This window comes from Tetrapisispora phaffii, chromosome 13 (genome assembly GCF_000236905.1).
Source record: "Tetrapisispora phaffii CBS 4417 chromosome 13, complete genome".
NCBI lineage: Eukaryota > Fungi > Ascomycota > Saccharomycetes > Saccharomycetales > Saccharomycetaceae > Tetrapisispora > Tetrapisispora phaffii.
In genome coordinates, this window is record NC_016532.1 from 116,611 (window position 1) to 138,963 (window position 22,353).

General features: G+C 35.3%; 10 protein-coding genes across 10 annotated transcripts; 3 read left to right on the forward strand and 7 right to left on the reverse strand.

Annotated features, from left to right (window-relative positions):
• Positions 1-993: 993 nt before the first annotated feature.
• Positions 994-5,466, reverse strand: TPHA0M00640 (pleiotropic drug resistance family ABC transporter; the record flags this gene model as incomplete). The annotated part of the gene is made up of 1 exon (XM_003688025.1): positions 994-5,466. The coding sequence occupies one exon, from the start codon at positions 5,464-5,466 to the stop codon at positions 994-996; it is 4,473 nt and encodes a 1,490-aa protein (XP_003688073.1).
• An 894-nt stretch (positions 5,467-6,360) lies between these two features.
• TPHA0M00650 (uncharacterized protein) lies at positions 6,361-8,013 on the reverse strand (the record flags this gene model as incomplete). Its single annotated transcript, XM_003688026.1, has 1 exon — positions 6,361-8,013. One exon carries the CDS (start codon positions 8,011-8,013, stop codon positions 6,361-6,363), a length of 1,653 nt encoding a protein of 550 aa, XP_003688074.1.
• A 1,205-nt stretch (positions 8,014-9,218) lies between these two features.
• On the forward strand, positions 9,219-11,291 carry GAL10 (bifunctional UDP-glucose 4-epimerase/aldose 1-epimerase; the record flags this gene model as incomplete). The annotated part of the gene is made up of 1 exon (XM_003688027.1): positions 9,219-11,291. The coding sequence occupies one exon, from the start codon at positions 9,219-9,221 to the stop codon at positions 11,289-11,291; it is 2,073 nt and encodes a 690-aa protein (XP_003688075.1).
• Positions 11,292-11,935: 644 nt separating this feature from the next.
• MPD2 (protein disulfide isomerase MPD2) lies at positions 11,936-12,811 on the reverse strand (the record flags this gene model as incomplete). Its single annotated transcript, XM_003688028.1, has 1 exon — positions 11,936-12,811. One exon carries the CDS (start codon positions 12,809-12,811, stop codon positions 11,936-11,938), a length of 876 nt encoding a protein of 291 aa, XP_003688076.1.
• Positions 12,812-13,091: 280 nt separating this feature from the next.
• Positions 13,092-14,036, forward strand: SPP381 (U4/U6-U5 snRNP complex subunit SPP381; the record flags this gene model as incomplete). Its single annotated transcript, XM_003688029.1, has 1 exon — positions 13,092-14,036. One exon carries the CDS (start codon positions 13,092-13,094, stop codon positions 14,034-14,036), a length of 945 nt encoding a protein of 314 aa, XP_003688077.1.
• Positions 14,037-14,310: 274 nt separating this feature from the next.
• Positions 14,311-14,958, reverse strand: RPB5 (DNA-directed RNA polymerase core subunit RPB5; the record flags this gene model as incomplete). Its single annotated transcript, XM_003688030.1, has 1 exon — positions 14,311-14,958. The coding sequence occupies one exon, from the start codon at positions 14,956-14,958 to the stop codon at positions 14,311-14,313; it is 648 nt and encodes a 215-aa protein (XP_003688078.1).
• A 571-nt stretch (positions 14,959-15,529) lies between these two features.
• On the reverse strand, positions 15,530-18,703 carry DUF1 (Duf1p; the record flags this gene model as incomplete). Its single annotated transcript, XM_003688031.1, has 1 exon — positions 15,530-18,703. One exon carries the CDS (start codon positions 18,701-18,703, stop codon positions 15,530-15,532), a length of 3,174 nt encoding a protein of 1,057 aa, XP_003688079.1.
• A 544-nt stretch (positions 18,704-19,247) lies between these two features.
• MHF1 (Mhf1p) lies at positions 19,248-19,553 on the forward strand (the record flags this gene model as incomplete). The annotated part of the gene is made up of 1 exon (XM_003688032.1): positions 19,248-19,553. One exon carries the CDS (start codon positions 19,248-19,250, stop codon positions 19,551-19,553), a length of 306 nt encoding a protein of 101 aa, XP_003688080.1.
• A 223-nt stretch (positions 19,554-19,776) lies between these two features.
• Positions 19,777-20,658, reverse strand: MRPS9 (mitochondrial 37S ribosomal protein uS9m; the record flags this gene model as incomplete). The annotated part of the gene is made up of 1 exon (XM_003688033.1): positions 19,777-20,658. The coding sequence occupies one exon, from the start codon at positions 20,656-20,658 to the stop codon at positions 19,777-19,779; it is 882 nt and encodes a 293-aa protein (XP_003688081.1).
• A 529-nt stretch (positions 20,659-21,187) lies between these two features.
• On the reverse strand, positions 21,188-22,240 carry ADH5 (alcohol dehydrogenase ADH5; the record flags this gene model as incomplete). The annotated part of the gene is made up of 1 exon (XM_003688034.1): positions 21,188-22,240. One exon carries the CDS (start codon positions 22,238-22,240, stop codon positions 21,188-21,190), a length of 1,053 nt encoding a protein of 350 aa, XP_003688082.1.
• Positions 22,241-22,353: the final 113 nt, after the last annotated feature.

The following is a 22,353-nucleotide window of genomic DNA, read 5'->3' on the forward strand; positions in this document are numbered from 1 at the left end:
GATGAATTGACTAAAATATCTGCCGGTAAATAATTTTATATAAACATGTATTCACATGTACCCCATAACTAAAAGCATATAAAGAGAATAAAACTGAAGTAACTATTCATTATACAAAGAATCATATTATCAGTTACTTATATACATAAAATATAGTCTTTAGCTAATGCTGAAGTCATCGGGAAAAAAAAATTTTATTTGTTTATAAATATATATGCTGTGGTTGTTTCTACTACTGCCGATAAGAGAATCACAGAAGATGCTATGCTATCAAAGAATCGAATTGTTGATAGTCGACAAACAGTGACAACTATTGACTAAGAATAATCTGCTAATGAAAAAAAAGTATCTTGTAAAATTTTGTCGAGATGAGATGGAAGAGCCATTTCTGAAACCCTAGCTACATAATAATACCATCGACCAATACTTAATAAAACTTATATGGGAATTTGTTTGTTATCATAAAATTACAAGAATGTTGTAGAGAATTTACCGTAGCGATGTAATGGAAGGTCACAGCGAGATCTATTATCGTTCAAAACGGGTAATCGCATTCTTGGGTTTTCGAAATATTTTGCTAAGAAATTGCGCAGGAACTGGTCAAATTTATGCATGAATGTAGTGACACGGTGATGTCAAGATTATCGTTTCATTTTTCCTCGAGACTTCGAACTTCTAAGAAAAGAGCAAAAGTATTAACAATTGAATAATTGGAAATAGTAGACACGATTATATTCATCTCATTGGTAGATCGGCACATCATATAGTCTCGATAATCAGTTCAAGTTAAAGTAAATTTTATTGTATATTATTGTTGTTGATATTATTATTATTATGTAAGTTTATTTAAAAATTGTAACATTAATGTAAATTAGGGTATTATTGTTCATAAATGTCAGTTTTTTTACTGACGAGACTTTTTTATCAGTAGTCACTCAATACAAATGAGATTATTGAATGATGAATACGTTATTTTTCTTGAAATTAATATCGCTATTTCTTAAATCTCTTTAAGAACTTGGAGATTTTTTCTGGAGATATGAATGAGACACCTCTGACATGGACAATGTAATATACACCGACCATGGCACAGATGTTGAATCCAATGTAAGCCCAATAGAAACCGAAGTTTCTCCATAGGTAACTGTAACTTGAACCAATGTAAGTCAAATATTCATCACCAACTGAGTAAATACAGTAACCACAGTTAGCGGTATCATTTGGATTGGAAACATAACCAGTGTTGGTTTCTAGGAACCTTTCTAAGTACTGACCACAAGTTTGACCAGATGGAGGATTGAAGTAACTTAATTCTTTCTTAGAACATATCACAGGTTTCTCATGTAACATAATGCCAACTAAATTTTGAACGAAGTAAGTGTATGGGGAAGCCTTCCACATAAAAGTCCAGAAACCTGGCATTAATCTTTCTGGTTGTGTAACACCACAGAAAGAAATCAAGAAAGACAAAGTTAGACCCATTAGAATAGCAGCCGATGGTAGATTTGGTGACATGTATAACACCATTAAACCTAAACCAACATAGAATAATTGGAAAAGAATGCAGTAGTTCAAATAGAAAACAGCTGATCTTGAGGCTTCGAAGAAAATTCTTAGCGGGAAATATAATGAAACGAAGAAAATAGTGGAGAATACTAAATGGTACGGAATTTCACTCATATATTGTGTAATCAAAACTAAAGACCAATGGAACATATTAGATTTAGATTCTCTAACTTCAAATAGCTCTCTTGAAGCAATAGCACGAGCTTGGATTTGGTTCATAGAAGGAGCAGAAATAACGATAGCCATGAAAGCAGCAAATAATGCATGTTGTAAACCTGCATATGTAGTACCAACATTATAAAATGTGAAACCAATGAAAAGACCACCGACAATGTGAAGCATCAATTTAGACATGATATAATTCAAATCTCTCCATAGAATCGTGGCAGTTCTGAAATAGACATATCTAAATTGATAAAAGTAAGAAGTAGCATATTTCTGTGCCGCTTTTCCTTCGCCATCAGAATTAGCATTAGCGCTTAAACCCTTAATCATATTGTTAATTTCAATTTCAGAGTTTTTATAAGTGGAAGAATTCTTCCAAATTTCATGCCAATCATCTTTAACAGACGCAGTTGCACCGGCACCAATAGCTTCCAAAATATATTCTGCTGGATTTTCTTTACGTTCACACTTTCTAGCACCATGATCTTCGAAGTAAGTTAATAAATCTTTCGAGTTTTCACCAATATCACCAAAATAAACAGTTTGACCACCCTTCTTCAATAATAATAGTCTATCGAATTGTTCAAATAAAGTGGCCGAAGGTTGATGAATAGTACATAAAATAGATTGACCAGAAGCAGCCAGTTTCTTCAATAATTGGATAATCGACCAAGAAGATTGTGAGTCTAAACCAGAAGTAGGTTCGTCCAAGAATAATAATAAATCAGGCTTTGCGACTAATTCAACACCAATAGATAACTTTTTTCTTTGTTCAACGTTTAGACCACGACCAATACCACCAACTAGGGCTTCAGCATATTCATCCATATCTAAGACACGAATAATTCTTTCGACATAATCCATTTTTTCGGAATCTGGAAGATGTTGAGGTTGACGCATTCTAGCAGAAAATTGTAAAGATTCTCTAACTGTCAATTCAGCAATATGAACATCTTGTTGTTGCACATAACCGGTACGTCTTTCAAAACTTGCATCAATGGGTTTGCCATTCACTAACATATCACCAGTAATAATACCAACATTTCTCTGAGCTAAAGTGTTTAACAATGTTGTCTTACCGGCACCAGATTCACCCATTAAGGCTGTCATAGTACCTGGACGACAGAAACCAGAAACGTTATCTAATAACATACGCATACCACCATCGTAAGGAATTGTGAAACATACCTTGTTCCAAACAAAAGTACCAGTACTTTCTAAACCTTCAAAGGTACCATCATCTTCAGATGAAGAAGAACCTGTCATATATTTCTCCTTTGATTCTGATAAGTTTAATTTATCGTGAGTTTCTTCATCATTTGCGGTGTTGCTGTTTGGGTGTTTGTAACCTTTTTTAAAGACCAACGCGTCACCACCACCAACAGTTGGTCTCTTGAATTCTGTAAGAAAAGCTTTAATAGAAAAGTAACCGATGATGAAACACCATAAAATACCAAAATTTCTCCATGTGTGTTTATATTCGTATTGGAAGTAAGCCTTTAAATAGTCATCCCCTAACACATAGCTCTGACCTTCAACAGAACCTGTGAAGGCACAAACTTGATTTTCAGAAGCAATATTTTCATAACCTGCACCAGAAGGAACTAAAGTACCACCACAGTCTAAACGTCTTCCATGGAATTCGGCGTTTAACATAGATTCGAAAGCATATCTAATAGGTAGAACGTAAGAAATCCATTTAAACCAAGGATGCATAGCAGGTAATTGAATCATATATGTTGAGTACATAGAAATAGCCATCATTAAAATACCAGCAATAGAATTAGCTTGAGCCAAATTATCACAAACGGATGTAATCATTTCAAATAAACCATTAATAGTTTCTGAACATAAGAACAAAAATAGGTAAACGGTAAAGAATGCACCAGCTGAAGTATGTAAACCAGCTAAGAAATACAAAATGATGATGAAACATGTCAAACCTATCAATCTAAATGGCATAGGAGCAATGGTAGAGGCGAAAGCTTCAGCAGACAAATGATATAGCGAATATGCTTTATGTTTCTGTAGAATTGGTCTACTGTCTAAGTTAATATTTGCTAGACCGATTAATGAGTAATACAACAATGCAAAATATAAGACACCACCTCTGGAGAAAGCACCGTTGGTAGCTGATGGTGTTTTATAAAACAATGAACCTGTGACAAATGCTTGAACAATAGCAGCAACGGTGTTGATAACTGTTGAGGTTTTATCACCGTAAATTCTTTGGAAACCACGCTTAACACATAATTGGACTTGTTGAGGATATGAAATTGTGAAGTAAGACTTTTTGCTGGCGTATTTAGATTTTTCTTGATCCATGGATTCATGGTATAAAGCCTTTGTTTTCTCGATATCTATTTTTGACTTATAGTCAGCGATATCTTTTTGTAATTGTCTAAATTCATCTGAATTTTCCCAATAAGTCTCGAATTCTTCTGGAGTTCTTGGAACTTTATTTTCATAACCTGGTGTAATAATGTGAAAACCGTTTGGATCAGTTAAAGCAGTTAAAAATTCTGCAGTAGCTTGTCTTGGTGGACATTCATAACCCATTTTTTTGAAATAAACTTTAGCATCTTCAATTTTACCAAAATAAATTTGTCTACCTAAATATAAGACGGTAACTTTATCGAAAGTTTGATATATATTTTCCGAAGCTTGATAAATCGTGACTAATGCAGTGGACCCTAGTAAATTGGTCATTATTCTAATAGCTTGTGCATACTCCAAAGCAGTCGAAGCGTCTAAACCCCTTGTAGCATTATCCCAACAGTAAACTGTACCTCTAGCAGCCAAAGCTTCAGCAATGGAAACTCTCTTTCTTTCACCACCAGAAACACCTCTTACGAAATCATTACCAACAAAAGTTTGGTATGTATGTCTTAAGCCGAAGATTGTTGCATATAGATCTCTCACTGCAGCGATGTAATCTTCCTTTGGAACATTATCAACTCTCTTTGCAGGAATTTTACAAGCGATTGCAAAGTCCAAAGTTTGCTTGACAGTCAAATATGGGAAATGTACATCTAATTCACCATTATATATGACGTCAGATTTAAATTTCTTCATCATTTCTTCCTGTGGAATCCCATCGTAAGAGATATCGCCTACAACACCACCTGCAAACTGATCGATTTCACCAGCAGCAGTTTTCAAAAACGAGGAACAACCTGCGCCTGGTCTTCCTAATACTAAGACCATCTCACCTGGTTCTGCTAGTAAATTGACATTATTTAAAATGCTCCTCATTTTCCTCTGTTTTGCTGCTCTAATGCCTTTATAGATAGTTAGTGGTAGACACAAAATATCACCAAAAGTAGTACCTTCCACAGTGGAAGCATCGACACCTTCAGCACTGACTTTCTCCATAATCACACCAGCCTTTCTGATATGAATGCCTTGTTCATTAGCACCTCTGACCATATCTGAAAAAATTTTCCTAGCGTCGAACTCTTCAGCATCATTAGCCATAGACTCAATCTCATGTAAAACATCTTCTATTGGGCCATCTCTTGTGGTTCTATGAGATAAGGTTCTTGCCAAATCTTGGACTTGAGACATAGCATCATCGCTCATAACAACAGATGATCTGTGAGATAAGGTCCTCCTTATGAAAGAACCTGACGTTCTAGCAGCCAGCACGTCATCGCTATTGTTGCCTTTGAAAGATTCTTCAGCATCTGCAACGGATGCACTATTACTGTGAACCGAGCTTACAAAAGATGACATAGCAGCTTGAATATAAATAGATATAGTTATATGTAAAGTTTAGTCTCTTTTCTAACTAACGCACTATTTTTCTTGCGTTTTTTCTTTCTTTCAGTACATACGTATGCTCTATGATAGCAAACAGAAGCAATACTGATAATTTTTTAAAACAACTCCTTATTTATATATGAGATGAGATAAGATTCTTGTGAGCATTATTACTATTTAGGAAGTAATGTGTAATATAAAAATTTTATGGTAATTGCCATTAAAAGCACACAGCGAAACAAATATAGACCCGAATTGGATGGTGAGTTGAGTATTTATAGGTGTATGTTGCTGTGTGTTGTTGTGTGTTGTTGTGCATCTGGGATATTTGAAAGTTGAACTTTTTCAGATGGACGGAAATAAGAATGGCTGTGGGAGAAACCCTCTTGTTCTGTGTCCTGTTCTTTAGGGTTGTCCTGTTCGCATGCGGCTTGTAAAACGAAAAAGCGGAAATAAGGTTCCCTCTGTTACGGCTGTTGAAGCCCTGGCGGATTTTACAGACCGACATGTTCTTGTTATTTCCGCGGGAGTATATCGCAGTAGTGGAAGACGGAGATAAAAGAGGCTCTTCCCGTCCCTGCAGAGCGACAGCAACAACACCGACATCAATATCGTAACCGTCAAAGGTCAAAGGTCAAAGGTTGCCAAGCCCAGGTTAACAAGACTCATTGCAGGTGTGTCGACATCTGATAGGATTCATCTTCTATGGAGCTCTGCCTCATTCGGATAATGGACTTTGATTTAGTGCTATTAATGGTAACTAACTGATTGCGAGTCCGGTGTCTATGGAAGATGAACCCTTTTCAATGGAGTTGGTGTGGTTTTCTTGTATTCTATGTTGTTCTTGTTGCGTGTATTGAGAGCTCTTTATAATTCAAAGATGCAGCTTCCCATCGACGGAGTCGACACTATCATTGCATTCTTCAACTCTTCTTCTGTAATGCTGGGATTATGTTTCAGATAATAGTTCTCTCTCAGCGATCTTTTGATGTTTTCGATTTGTTCATCGGAAGACACCAAATGTACGGTGCATCCACCCCATCCTGCCCCTGTCAAACGCGAGCCGTATGAACCATTGGCAATTGCAATCTCGCACACCTCGTCGATCTCAGGACAAGAACATTCGTATAGTTCATCGCAGGAACGTTGGCTTTCATGCATCAATCGTCCCAACTCTTTTAAAAACCGGTCCATGGATAAATCGCCATGGAAATTGATCAGTTCGATGCATTTGATGACTCGCAGAGCCTCGGTGAAGACATGTTTCGATCTCTGGTACACCTTCAACGTCTGGAATCTCACTGGGTTCACTAATAAGTATTCTCTTGTGAACTCATCACGGGAACAGTTCAGCAAACCGGCGAGTTCAGGAATACTGTATCCTGTGCTATGTTGATTGTTGTCGTTGGGGAAACAGTTGTCCAGCAGGTTAATCATAGTGTTGAGCATCTGTTCTGTTCTCTTGATACTATTGTGGTCATTGGGGTTTATGAATAACTCGCTTTCATCGTTCAGGTGTCTTGCAAAATAAGCATCCATGAAATCTCGCAAGTTGCCCTTGCTAAATGTTTGCTGCTTTCTTGTGGAGTTGAATGTCATGTCGTAATCGTCTTCATCGTAAGTAAAACTCTCTGTCATTCGTCTATTCAGTTGGAACCCATATTTAGCAGCTAAGATGTTTGCAGCAATTGTGTCTTCAACAACCCTCAAGTTGTAATTGATTGGCCCCGTTTCGTATTTGTTCGAGGAAACCAACGTGTTTGCAATTAAAAACCTGATATTGTTTTCACTGTTAAAGACTGGCAATTCCACATTCGAAGTGGATAGCTGAGGTTTGAAATTTATAAACGACAACTTATTCGATTCGTTGCAAATAATAACTGCTGGGTCCATCGAACCCGTGCTCACACCTATGTAATGTTCAGCACCTTCTGTGATTGCTATGAGTTCTTTCTTGCTGATGCTATACTCTGGGCCCAAATTACTTCTTATTATCAATGCTGCAACCGTCACACACATGGCCGCACTCGAGGAAATACCACTTTCAGTAGGGATGTCACCCTTAATATAAATATATAACCCTTTTAACATTGCATTGTTAAAACGGTCGGGATATTTTTTCTTCAAGAATTTATGTGCCACTAACAGCCCACACTTGAAATAGTTCGACCAATCTGAGATCGAAGGGTCGATCGATATCAGCTCGCCGTTCAATGGCAAGTCGAATTTCTTTTCAGCGAACTTCTCATAGTTATCATTATAAATACTAATTGAATGACTATTTTCCAAAATTCTCACTGCACATAATATATTTTTATTAATTGCCATTGGCAAAACAGGGAACTCCTCATAATCGATATGCTCACCAATGATATTGACCCTTCCTGGAGAAGAAACGATGAAGTTTGGATAGTATTTGAATTTATCTTGAAATTTCAAAGTGATATCGATACATTTCTTAGTGATATCGGAAACATTTTTATTATCATTGTCTATTCTAAATACTGGTAATGATTGCATCTTGCTTTTACGACGTGCAGCTGTTGACGTTGAGTTGTGAATGTAGCTATTCGAAATAACTTAGAACTAGAACATACGATAAAGAATTGACCATTATTATAGTGGTTGTTATATACAGAGATAAATATACGAATATGATGACCTTAAAATGTAAAAGTGGTAGAAGAAGCCGCAAGAACTTGAAAAGGAAAAAAACGAAAACCACTATATCACTTGGAATTTGAAATACCAAGATTGAAAGTGAAACTTCAAATCACCTTAACATGAATAGAAGCCTGCTGATATAATAGACACGCATATGTGGAATGTAAGAACCGCCTTTCCTTCATCGATACCTCGTCAAGATATATGAATAGCAACATCCAGTTGTGATCCCATTAAGAAGAGAACTGAGTCCGGAATCTCTGCACGAACAAGCATTGAGTCAGGATTCATTCTACCCCAGAGACATACATAACAGCTTGCACTTGAACAACCTATATATCTCTTATGCAATTTAGAGAGTGTTTAAGAAGATACTTGTTCATTGCAATCTTCAGTGTTTCTTGGTGTCCTAAGGGTCCTTTGCCTTCACTGCGGAACTGATCCATTTCCATTCCCACCATAATAGAGAGAGAGTGTTCGTAATCTGAAAATGTTCCAACGGATCTGGAAGTTCTGGTTACCCGCCTCATTGCGCGGACCGTTTCTTCGGATAACAGTTGTCCGTGGAAATGGCTATCATCTCCTCGGGTTACAGTGGTCCGTGATCATTGTTAACATCAGTGACAATGACGATCCACGGTCTTGCGTCGACCGAACTGAACTGAAGCACACTTTAAGACTGGAATAGTGAAAAATATCGAAATGGTATACCAAGAGTATACGGAATTGTAAGAACTTTATAGGTTTTTACTATGTTAAAGCTATTAAAATTAAAGGTTTATTAAGTCATCTTGAATATTCAGTGAGGAGCGACCATTAACCATTGAGGTCTTGCGTGATCAGCAGCTGAGTTTTATTAGAATCGATCTTCATTTGTCTTGTTGCTCGTCGTTGTCTTTTTTTATTTTCTAATATATATATATATATATATGGGGTTGATATATTTTTATTTGAATTATTCCAACTCTCATTTTCATTTTACTGTTATCTTGATCTAATTTATTGTCAACTTCAAACTATGGTAAAACAATAAAATTATAAAACAATAAAATAAAAAACAAATGTCTGAAAGAAAAGTTGTTCTAGTCACTGGTGGTGCCGGTTATATTGGTTCTCATACAGTTGCTGAACTGATTGAAAATGGCTACGATTGTATCGTTGTCGATAACTTGGATAATTCTTCTTACGAATCAGTTGCTAGGTTGAAAATATTAGTTAAGAGAGACATTAAATTTTATCACACTGATCTATGTGATAGGGAAAATTTAGAGACTATCTTCAAGGATAATAAAATTGATTCGGTGATTCATTTTGCAGGTTTAAAAGCTGTTGGGGAATCCACGAAAATCCCATTGAAATATCATCATAATAATATTTTAGGGACATTGAATCTGTTGGAATTAATGGAAGTTTACGGAGTCAAATCATTAGTTTTTTCATCTTCTGCTACTGTTTATGGTGATGCTACAAGATTCCCAGATATGATTCCGATCCCGGAAGAATGTCCATTAGGTCCAACTAACCCATATGGCAATACAAAATACGCTGTCGAGAAGATTTTAAATGATTTGTACAACTCGAATAATAACTTTTGGAAATTCGCCATCTTGAGATATTTCAATCCAATCGGTGCTCATCCATCAGGTTTGATCGGTGAAGACCCGTTAGGTATCCCAAACAATCTACTGCCATACATGGCTCAAGTCGCTGTTGGTAGAAGAGATAAATTAAATGTTTTTGGTAACGACTATGAAACAAGAGATGGCACGCCAATTAGAGATTATATCCATGTCGTCGATTTAGCAAAGGGCCATATTGCAGCTCTAAAATACTTGGAGAAAAAGAACGAAGAAGGTATCTGCAGAGAATGGAATTTAGGTTCAGGTACTGGTTCCACAGTTCTGGAGGTTCTCAAAGCCTTCTGTGCAGCTTGTGGTGATGATATTCCATATGAAATTGTTGGTAGAAGAGCTGGTGATGTCATTAATTTAACTGCAAAGCCAGATAGAGCCACTAGAGAATTGGAATGGAAAACTGAATTAGATGTGGCTGATGCTTGCAAAGACTTATGGAAATGGACCACTGAAAACCCATTTGGTTATCAATTAAAAGGTATTGTTGATGCTTTTGCTGCAGAAGAAGACAATTACGATAGCAGATTTATCACGCTTGGTGACGGCACCAAGTTCCAAGCTACCATTGCTAATATTGGTGCCACTTTGGTGGATTTGAAAGTAGATGGTCAATCCGTCGTGCTAGGTTATGACAATGAAGAAGGTTATCTGGCTGAGGATAGTGCTTATATCGGTGCCACAATTGGTAGATATGCAAACAGAATCAAGAATGGTACTTTTTCATTAAACGGTGAGACTTATCAATTAGCTCTGAATAATGGTCCAAATGCTAACCACTCATCTGTTGATACATTCCACACTAAGAAATTTTTAGGTCCTTTAGTTAAAAACCCATCTAAGGATGTTTATACTGCTGAATTCCTATTAGTTGATCCATCTGAAAACTCAGAATTCCCAGGCGACTTATCGGTCATAGTTATGTATACATTACGTGTTGCTGAAAAATCTTTGAGTATCGAATATAAAGCTCAAGTTTCTGGCGGTAAGTCTACTCCGATTAACATGACTAATCACACTTATTTCAATTTGAATAAAGTTAACAAGGAGACTTTTGTTGGAACTGAAATCCAAGTTATTAACAATAAGTCAGTTGATATCGATGAAAATATGATTCCAACCGGTAAAATTATCGACAGAGAGATTGCTAAATTAAATGAAAAGGCTACCATCTTAGGACAATCTGAACCAAAATATGATTATGCTTTCGTTGTCGATGAAAATGAAAAATACGACCAAATTGATTCTAGTTCTCGTGAACTAAAGACCGTTGTAAAAGCATACCATCCAGAATCAAATATTAGATTAGAAGTGTTGACTACTGAGCCATCTTTCCAAATTTATACTGGGGACTTCTTATCAGCTGGCTATCATGCTAGACAAGGTTTTGCTGTAGAACCTGGTAGATATGTTGATGCAATTAATCAAGAACCTTGGAAAAAATCGGTTACCTTATCTGAGGGAGAAACCTACGGTAGTAAGATCGTTTACAGATTTTCCTAAATTATCTGCTAAACAATACACTATTTTAATGTTTTTGTTTGTTCTACGATTTCAACCAATTATCGATTTATATTTTATGAGCGTATAAAATGTATAACTATATAATGAATTTATAATAATTTTAATGACCTTTGATAAACTTTAAACTTCTGAACTTGAATTACGTTATATTTTAATAGATCATTCTCTTGGGTAATTTAAATATTATTGATGCGTATTTATATTTAGCACATTCCCATTTCTTTTTAGTTAACTTCTTATATTAACTCTAAATTTGGTAAACTCATAACAAATTATAAATAGTTGAAAATAATTATTTCATAATATTCTATTTAGTAGCAACAATTCTAAACATTATTAACAGAAACAGTCTTTTAAATTTACAATTACTCAGTAAGAAAGGAATACTGTAACGTTCAACCATTTAACTCAGTCATATATAAAAATATAACTATAGAATATTATGTAATCTCGCAGGTGGTTTCGGAGTATGGAAATCCAGCATCTTACAATAATCATACTTATCTATATCAATTAATATGTAATATGCATATAGATTTTGTATTTATATAATCAATTTAAATAAAGGTTAGAACTATTCAAAAATTTCTTATTGTACAATTTCGTTATAACTAGTCTTGAAGTTAGAATTCATCATGAACAATATCCGCAAAATCTCCATCATCTTTAGTATCTTCTCTTATCACCGTATCTTCGTAAAGATCAATCATTGATAATTTAAATGATATTTTCTCCAACACACTGATAATATCCTTAGCTTCCTCTTCATTTTTCTTTTCAATGGATTCAATATTATTCCTGTAAACATTCTCAAGCTTTTTCCTTTCTTTCAAAAGTTCTTCTAAATTATTTAAGTTGACCAACTTCTCATTTAAATACTTCTTACCTTCTTTGCACAAGATAACACGTTCACCTTCACATTTAAATTCAGAATCCTTTAATAAATTCAAAATTAAAGTATCTTGATTATGTTTTAAAATAACCTGGTTAACGAATTTATTCATAGTCTCTAAATCTCTTCTGCCTCTAAATTCAACAACCCTCTTTTCATCTAGAGTCCATTTAGGATTTTCAAATCTGGAAGTGACAAAGTCCAATATTCTCTTAAAGATTGATCTATTTTCATATTCATTGGGAGATTTATTAGATTGAATTACTGATGAAGCTGGCTTAATCACTTGAACGACAGGGAAGCCAGGAAGTTTTGCACAAATAGTGCTGCCAAACATATCACAATCAACATCTAAAAACTTAATATTTGGTGAAGTTTCATCATTTAGATATATTTCAGACAATTCATCAAATACTGGGGCTAATTTCTTACAATGAGAACACCAGGTTGTGAAATATTTAACGACGGTATATGAAGAATTGGAATTGCATGCATCATAAAATTGATCCAATGATAAAACAGTCTCATGGTTCTTGGTATTAGCAACAGCTAAACTTGCTAGTGAAATAAGGGAAACAATAAAGGAAGTAAAATATATCAACTTCATAATTATGGGCTAGTAATTCTTCGATTAGGGACTATATTGGCCGAATTATAATGACAGAAATACAGCTACGTAACCTAGACATCTCTTTATATACATGTTATATTTATATAAATGTCCATTAAGTCATCTTCTTTTATATTTTGTCTATGTGCATTAATAATTATTAGTAAGGTGTTAAAACCATCTTTCGGATTCAAGCCTTATTGAAATTTAAAGGCTAGTAAATAATGAAAAGAATGTATTGTAGCAATTTTTAAAAAAAGTCATTTATTTGTTTCAGATGCATATTTATGATACAATAGGTCATTGTGAGAGACGCATACGATACTGTTTAAACATGGCTATTAGACATATCAAAAGAAGGTACTCAGAAAGTTCAGCTGAGAGCTCGTCTGACAATTCTAGTGATGAATCAAATAAAAAACCTGATCAGTCATCAAATATTGATGTTAAGAAGAATGAGGAACAAGAGCTCAGTGGTTTAAATACAAAAGCTATTAGGGAAGACATTAACTATGAACAGAATAATATTAATGGTGACTCAAATGATAATATTAATAATCCTAACATTAGCGACAATAGTAACGGCAGTGAAAATTATAGTAGTAGTAGTAGTAGTAGTGAGAGTGATACCAGCAGTGAGAGTGATTCGGAATTGAGACTATTTAGACCTACATTTATAAAAAAAAGAAGCATAACGACAGACGACTCAAAGCTGCGAAATAAAGAAGTAAAATCTGATTCAACATATGCAAAACTGATAAAGAGGGTTGAACACAACGTTCTTGTATCAAAGAAAAATGAGGACAGTGTAAAGCTTATGAATTCCAATTATAGTACAGATAAAGATTTATTAAGGAAAATAGTAGAACTGGATGATGATGATTCAAAAAATGCAGACTTAGAGCGTGAAATGTGGATGAAAAGACAAGAGACCAGAAAACAAAAAAGCAGAGAACTGTTAGTTCAGAAACAGAAAGAACTAGAAGAGAATGAGCTTCAAAAAATGTTAAATGCAGATAAAAATATAGAGGATACCACCCTTGAAACGGAAGTTCCCAATTCTGAACTTGATAGAAAAGCTCCTAAGAGATCTGGTAGAACTAAAGAAAACATGTACATGGCAAAACGAGCTTCTAATATTCACTTTGGAGAGATGGAGAAATTACAAGAGAAATCAATGAATACTAATGAGCAAGATTCCGAATATTCACTTCCTATATAGTGTAAATACAAAAACCGATTGTTGCTATAGTATACATACAATGAAATAAATGATGACAATAATATTATCCTGGAAAAAATCTATATATCTCTAATTACAATGAATAAATATATGAACATTAGATATCACAATCAGAGGGGATACTTTGAGATATTGTACAAATGACGTTGATATTTTAATTTAGTTTAGTTTAGTTTATTTTTATTTTATTTTCACTTTCTTTTAGTACTGTGAATCTTTTGAGACAATCAGTTTCAAATAACAAAAAATGTAATCACATACATATTCTGTAACTTGCGTAACGACCGGAAGTTTCACTCTTTCTGATGATCTTCACGACTTCACCTCTCTTCAACCCCAGATATAATGCAACTGGATCAGCTCTTTGGATTCTTGGCAGTTGAGATTCTTTTAATCTGTATCTTTTTAATAGATCCTTCTTTTCTTCTTCACTCAATCTTATATGCTTTGGAACTAATTCGTGATGTGTAATGTTGACAACTAAAGAAGCTTCGTGGAAAGTTTCAATAGTAGCAGGTGGGATGGAGGGAACCAATTTCATCGCACTTGGTGTAACGTTAGTTTGGTAAACAAATATACCCGTCTGATAATTTTTTTCTTGAATATGTATAACAAAATTCTTCATAGTCTTGACACCGACAGATGGCTCATCACAGAACTCAACCCATAAAGAGCCAGTCTCCGGAAATTTTTCCAGAGATTCTTCAGTTGGATTAGCTTGGAAAGACATCATTTTACGTTGTGGCTTACCCATATAATCACAATATTTAGCTCTGAAATCCTCCAAAGGCAGTTCAATTTCATCTTGAGAAATGAAATAACCTCTGTCTCTGACCATTTCCTTAACGGTTCTGAAAGTTCTCCACAGAGAAGAGACACTTCTTTCACTATCCTTATCCATTATAACGACCTTTATTTATATATGTGTATGTATCTCAATCGACAAAAACCTCCAATTCAAAGCAAAAAAAGTAACAACACCACTGAATTTCCTGGAGAGTATATAATCAAATGAAAAGGTAAGCCCTAGTTTCGATTTTCTTATCCGCTAGATCCTTGATAGAACAACTACCTAAACTAATCAGCAGTATCGATATACAGTTACTAACAACTATTCCAATTAAATTAACTAACTCATTTATTCATTTAATTATTTAACTTCATGTTAATTACAATTTATCGATGGTCTTCTGTTATTGCAAAAAATTTTCGTGGTCGTATAAAGTGAGCGACCGCGTTGGGCGGCCGAGGGAATTGCTCATGCGGAAAACGACTGACAAGTGTCAGCGTCAGTAAATGCAAAACACCGTTATTGAGATCATAAGAGGAACGAACGTGCTTATTTGTTGTTAGAATACGTGTGCATAGTGGGGGATATATAATTGATGTATTTGGTTTTATTTTCTAGGTAGATGTGTTTAGTAGTGTTCAACTTTTGTTGCAGAGAGGGGACGGGATCTTAATTTTCAGATTTAATCTTTGATCTTTCTTCTATATTCAAGGACCATTCCATTTTGTGACTTCCAATACAATGTCTTTACCGAACTTAAAGTCATATCATTTTCGAGGACTTGTCCCTTGCATAAAATTTCCAGCCAGTCGCTTGGATCTACTTTTGCCTTCATTTCTGGTGTTTTGCAGTCGAATCGTTCCGTAATGAATTGCTTGATTTTCTTGATTCTTACCATTCCAAGAGCTGACAATTTAGAATTGTATTCAGATATGCGTGGTAACGAGGTTGCTGTCGGTAATGAATCAGTGGATTTATTTCTCGAAAATTTCAGCCTTTGGTAGGCAGATTTAGAGGACGGAGGTTTATCTATATTGTCGCTTTGTTTATTAATGTCATTGGTGTTGTTTGCATTCGAATTTGGTCCATCGTCCGTCCATAATGCAATTGTAAAATTTAATTTTGGTTGAGATTGACTTTCATGATGATTGTTGTCGTCAAATAAGATTTTAGCAAACCAATACGGGACGTTTCGTTCTAATTGCTCAAATAACATACGTCTGTTAATACCATGCCCATACTCATAATCAATGAAATCAAATTTCTCTAGTTTTTCATCTTCATAGATCTGGGAATCAAATTCCTCTCCTTCCATTATAACAGTAGTATCATTAAACTCATTATTATCCAAACTTTGATTGGTCCCAGGCAAAAATGTAGAAAAAACGACTATACCGCCACAAGCATCCTTCTCCCATTTATGTATCACTAGCAATGTTCCAAATTTAATTCTTAATAATGGTAATTCTGTTGCCTTTGAAATTTTTGATTCGGGTTGCTTCTTGCTCAAAAGCTTTAATGATGATGAATTTAATTGGAATTGTTGTATATATGCTTCTTCAAATTCACTTAATAGATCGCACATAAAATTACGTTTGGAGTGAGATAAAGTTTTACCAGTACTTTGATTAACATTATCTGGACTTACATTACCTCCAACAGATGCACTAGGCAATGGTGAATTTCTTGAGGAAAACTCTAGTGCAGGTGTACTCGAAGCTCTTTGCTGAGGACTTTGTGTTATTGATGCAAAAGGAGTGGCAGTGACTGGTCTTAAAGTTCCATTATTATCGTCACCATAATCAACACTACTTTCATCAAATGAAGAGTCGGGGGTTCTTACGTTCTCATAATGTTCACCTCCTTGTACTGCTGATGACGGTCTACTTCCTAATTTTTTTAGTTTTCTATTTAAATAAGAACCTGTGCTCATACTTATGGTTCCGGATTCCGTTTTGGAATTAGGGTAGCCATTTACAAGTTTTTCAATAGACGGTTGTTTGGTTCTATTCTGTGGCCTTGGAGATTCTAAGGTTATCTTGATGCCATTTTGCAAATTATTGGAAATATTTATATTTCTATCATTATCTGAATAGTTTCCAATCATAGAAGAAGGAGTTGATGGAGTAGTTGAAAAAGCGGGCTGAGTACTTGGTGATCCTAACTTAAATTTCATAATATGTGATTTTTTCTTCTTATCCTTATTTTTCTTATCAGATGTACCTGGTTCTCCATTTTCAATAGACAATGAGCTATTATTGTGTTCATCTTTCTGATAGTTAAAAAAGGAATCTTTCTTTTTACTAGCAATTCTTTTTCTTAGCAGTTTGTCCTTTTCTATTTCATAACTTAAAAACTCATTAAAAAGAGAATTTATTACAATTTTACCCAAATTGAACCGCTGATCAGGGTTGATGATTACATCGTTTATTATTTCATAGTTTTCCAGTGCTGCACCGTAAACTTCTGTGCTCAATAACCGAGCGTTTAGTTTTACAAACAAAAGACCAACTTTAATAGATACAGTACACCAATGGGGCAGAATTTCTTTAGTTGTATATTTATAGACGATATCATTAAAGTCCCCATCTGTTACATCAAAAGTGTTCAATAATCTACAGGAAATAATATCCCATGTTTGTATTTCACCTCTTGTATTCTCGGTAATTACATGTCTTCTATTAGTTAATAATGATGATCTTGTCAATGCAACTCCACCTTGAATTAATGTTAGGTCGTCTAATTCCACATCTAAATGCATTAAATTCGAGTCTTTTGAGACTGAAAAAAAGAGGTTATTTGTGTCATGCACCCTCATAAGATCCAGTATTCCAAAATTATTTCTAGACTCAGTAGTGTCAGCTTTAGAGGGATATCGCGTTCCATTAAATATGACCACAGCGCTAGGCTGCGATATTTCGAAATTAACTTTAAAGATATTTGCTTTTGCATCTCCGACATAAAGTTCCTTTAGCGATTCACCATAGATACACCATACTGGAGCACCGTTCCAATTTAAGTTACGAATTTTTGTTAATGGAATAATGATTTCATTATTTTTGTCATCGAATGTTTTTGAAATAGCAATCGCCCAAGCAGTTATAGTTCCATCGGAACTAGTGGAAATTAGATTTTTATAATTATCGACACATTTTAAGCATTTTATATTTTGATCATGGGCCTTTTCGATACGAGCAACTTCCACCCCTTCTTTACAAGAATATAATATTATATTACCATTATTATCACCTGCTATTAAATCGTATGGAACTGATGGGTTATCAACCGCTGATATCACATAAACTGACCCTGTACCGTTGTCCTGTGAATTATCGAAAACATGCAGCAGTTTATAAGTCAATAGTCTTTTGTTCAAAGACCAAACTTTAATTTTTTTATCCAAACCAGCAGTTGCAAACGTAATCTTGTCTTCGTCGTAATCACTAAATATCTTTGGTAAACTGACAATACATTTAATATAATCATCATGACAGCCAATAATTTTTGTCTCCCAAGTATCTAGTTTTCCATTAATGGAATGTAAAACAATAGAAAAGTCATGACTTACAGAAATGAAGATGCTATTTCCCACATCTATTAAATCTGTCACCCAATCACTATGTGCTTGCATTTTTTTAGTCTCAATCAGTTGAAAATCACTAGAATAAAGGTATTTTATAATCGATCCATCTCGCCCACATGTTAAAAAGCTCTCACATCTCTCACTATCGGTATTGTATTTATCCTGGTTCCTACATTGTAGTATCTTTGTTACTGGTAAAATATGAGTTTCATGTTGTTGGTTTCTTAACTGTGGAAGTGGGAGCCCATAACTAACGGTGAATTGATCAGCCATTGGGATAAATAAGTATTATATTCTCCTAGTTTATATTTCTTAGAATCAATGACAATAAATATATATTGAAATAGATGAACAAAATAGAACTTAAAATAATGGATTATTATTAAAGTTTCACAGCCCCACAATTCTAAAAATACCTTTTCTTTTACCTTCAATTTATACCAAAAAAATCCAATTAACAATACTAGAAAAACATACACTAGCAATATACGTAAAGAAAACTCAATCAACACACGTTATAGTTTACTATTAAGTTAGTCAAACAGTTAAACTTGAATGACTTTTGACCTATATCCCTTTTATATACTTGCGATATTTCGTTTACAGACTAATGATTTCGTTGCTAAATTTTTCAGCCATCAAAAATTATGAACAATAAGCAAAAAGAGATGAGAAGGCACCTACCAATCGGTTAATAAAGTCAATAAGAATATTGCTAGCTATATGAACAACTGTGGAATATAATAAAGAAGTTTATTGAATATATTTCCTAAAATCTGGAGTGTGAAGCTACGGGATCTGTAGTGAAAGAGTCGAAATGGAGAATGGAGCATCAACTGATAAAGATAAAGAAAGACTAATATCACAATTAAAAGGTAAACTTTGGTACTGCATTGAGAAACAAGTCAAGGAGGAGACACCCTTTGATACTACTATTTCTCCTAAATATATAAATGCTTTAGTTGAGCTATGCTATATCCAATTGGTTGAAGTAGGAAAGGATCTAGAATTGTTTGCTAAACACGCTAACAGGGAAGTAATTACTGTTGACGATCTAATGTTATTGTTAAGGAAACTTCCAAATCTGCAAGAATCACTAATACTTAACAAAGATAATCGATGATATATTCGTAATTTTATAAATTCTAACAAAAAATTATATGTTATTTACATGTTTTTCTTTAAATAGTTTACATTTGTATACATGGGATTGTAAACATTACTGTAATAGTGAACTTTCATTTACTCTACCATTTATAATATAATTTGGTTTTATGGGGAATATAGAGTTGTAATTTTGGATACTGACCCAAAAAAAACCTGCACGAGATAACCACATTGACTGTTTATCTCTTGACCCAAGTAGGCATCTTTCTGGCCTTTTTCTTACCTGGCTTCTTTCTTTCGACATGTCTGTAATCTCTTGTGATCAAACCTGCTTTACGCAACCTTGGTTTTAATAATGGGTTAAAAATCAACAAAGCCTTTGCAATGGCATGAGATATAGCCTCAGCTTGGCCTGTTGGACCTCCGCCTGAGGTTGTGGCAAACACGTTATAACTACCTGACAAAGAAGTTGTAGCTAAAGGAAATAGAATAGAGCTTCTATCTTTTATTTCCACGAAATAGTCATTAAGTTGCCTGTTATTTACGAGTATTTGACCGTCTCCCCTCACTAAATACACCTTTGCTACGGATGACTTTCTCTTGCCCACTGCGACTGCTCTTCCAAATTCATCCAAGACATGAACTTTCCTCTCATTCACTAGCATCCCTGACTTCTTAAAATAGTGACCTAGTTCTGTTCTTATCTCATCGTTTGACAGCTGTTGGTCGATATGGTGCAACCTATTTAGAATGCTGATCAACTGTCTGTACTGAATTGGTCTCAATCTTGTACCACCTCCAATAAGACTGTAGTCTTCGAAGGATAACCATGCCGGCTTGTCCATACCATTGACGAGACTCGACTGAGTAGGGTATTTGATGTATTTATTTAATAGATGTTCTAGTCTGTTCATGCAGTTTTCATGATGTGGATTAGCCGAGTAAAAAGTGGCTAACTTGGGTACAATTCTCGATTGCTTAACAGTTTGATATCTAACGTTCTCCAATGCAAATTTAGTACCAGAGAACGATCTAATTGGTATCGATGCAAATAGATTTCCCATCCTCAATAGCGTTGACGCTAATGGAATTCGATTAGGTTTGAAATTCGAATGCAACATTTTCCAGACCTACGTAGCAGCAAGCAAAACAGCAGCACCTCTTAACTCTTCTACTGAAATAGTCAGATTGTCAATCCCAATCACCAGTAGCATTTCAAACCTTGACTGGCAATTACATTCTTATAGATATATATGTCTAGTTAGTTGGCTAATGGGTTAGTGGGTTGTAATTGGGTCTTCAATGTGTTTAACAAATTGGGAGAATTAAGAAAACACACGAGTCCCGGGTAACAATCACACAGGCGTGTGACAGACGAACGACGCAAATACCCCAACGACGCAAAATGTTCTTGCGTTGTCGCGACAGTACGTACATACACACATATATACGTATACATATGAATAAGCATCACTTATTAAATTTATACAAAAATTTGTATTAAAAGCATAAATCTGAATTTATTTCATTTGCTATAAAAATTTCTATATGAGATTCATTAAATCAGGACTGTTATATATTATAGTTAAAAAAGAATAAAAATGGTAGGCCTCAGAGGCAATTCATTAGTTGATTTCTTTTTTAAACTGTTTAACAGGAAGTGTCAACGACAACTCTACCGACAATTTTACCGGCTTGCATGTCGTCGAAAACACTAGCTAACTGAGATAGACCGACAACCTTGATTGGGGACTTAACTAAACCTCTGACGAAGAAGTCAATAGCTTCTCTGGTGTCAGCTCTGTTACCGACGTAAGAACCGACAATCTTGGTGGACTTAACGACTTGGTTGAAGACGTTGGACTTACACACGGCACCAGCTGGTAAACCGACTAAGACGACGGTACCGTTGGATCTGACGTAGTTAGTGGAGGCTTCAATAGCGGCTTCGGAGACGGAGACGTTGATGACACCGTGAGCACCACCGTTAGTGGCCTTCTTAACTTCAGCAATAATATCCTTACATTGGGTGAAGTCAATGAAGTATTCACCACCTAACTTCTTGAATAATTCTTCCTTTTCGGCACCACCATCGATACCTAGGATTCTGAAACCCATAGCCTTACCGTATTGGATGGCTAGAGAACCTAAACCACCACAAGCACCGGAGATAGCTAACCAGTCACCAGCCTTTAAGTTGGCGGACTTGATGGCCTTGTAGACGGTAACACCGGCACATAAGATTGGGGCGATGTTCTTTAAGTCGGCACCAGCTGGGATCTTAGCGGCTTGGACAGCGTCAGCGGTGGCGTATTGTTGGAAACTACCGTCGTGAGTGTAACCGGATAAGTCAGCTTCTGGACAGTTGGATTCGTTGGACAATTCACATTCTTCACAGGACATACAAGAGCCGTTTAACCACTTGATACCAGCGTAGTCACCGACCTTCCAGCCCTTAACGGAGGAACCCATACCGACAACAACACCGGCACCTTCGTGACCACCGACTAATGGTAACTTGACTGGCAATGGCCAGTCACCGTGCCAAGCGTGCAAGTCAGTGTGACAGACACCGGAGTATAAGACATGGATCAAAAGTTCATTTGGTAATGGAGTTGGGACTGGGATGTCCTTGTATTCTAATGGACCGTTGTTTTCGTAGAAAATAACACCTTTTTGGGTCTTTGGGATTTCGGTAGACATGTTTATAGTTTTGTAAGAAGTATTCTTGGTTCTTTTCAAGCTCAAGAGGGAAAAGAAGGTAGCAAGATAGGAAAGACAGCTGAGATGGGATAAAGATGCAATTTTTTGAGATG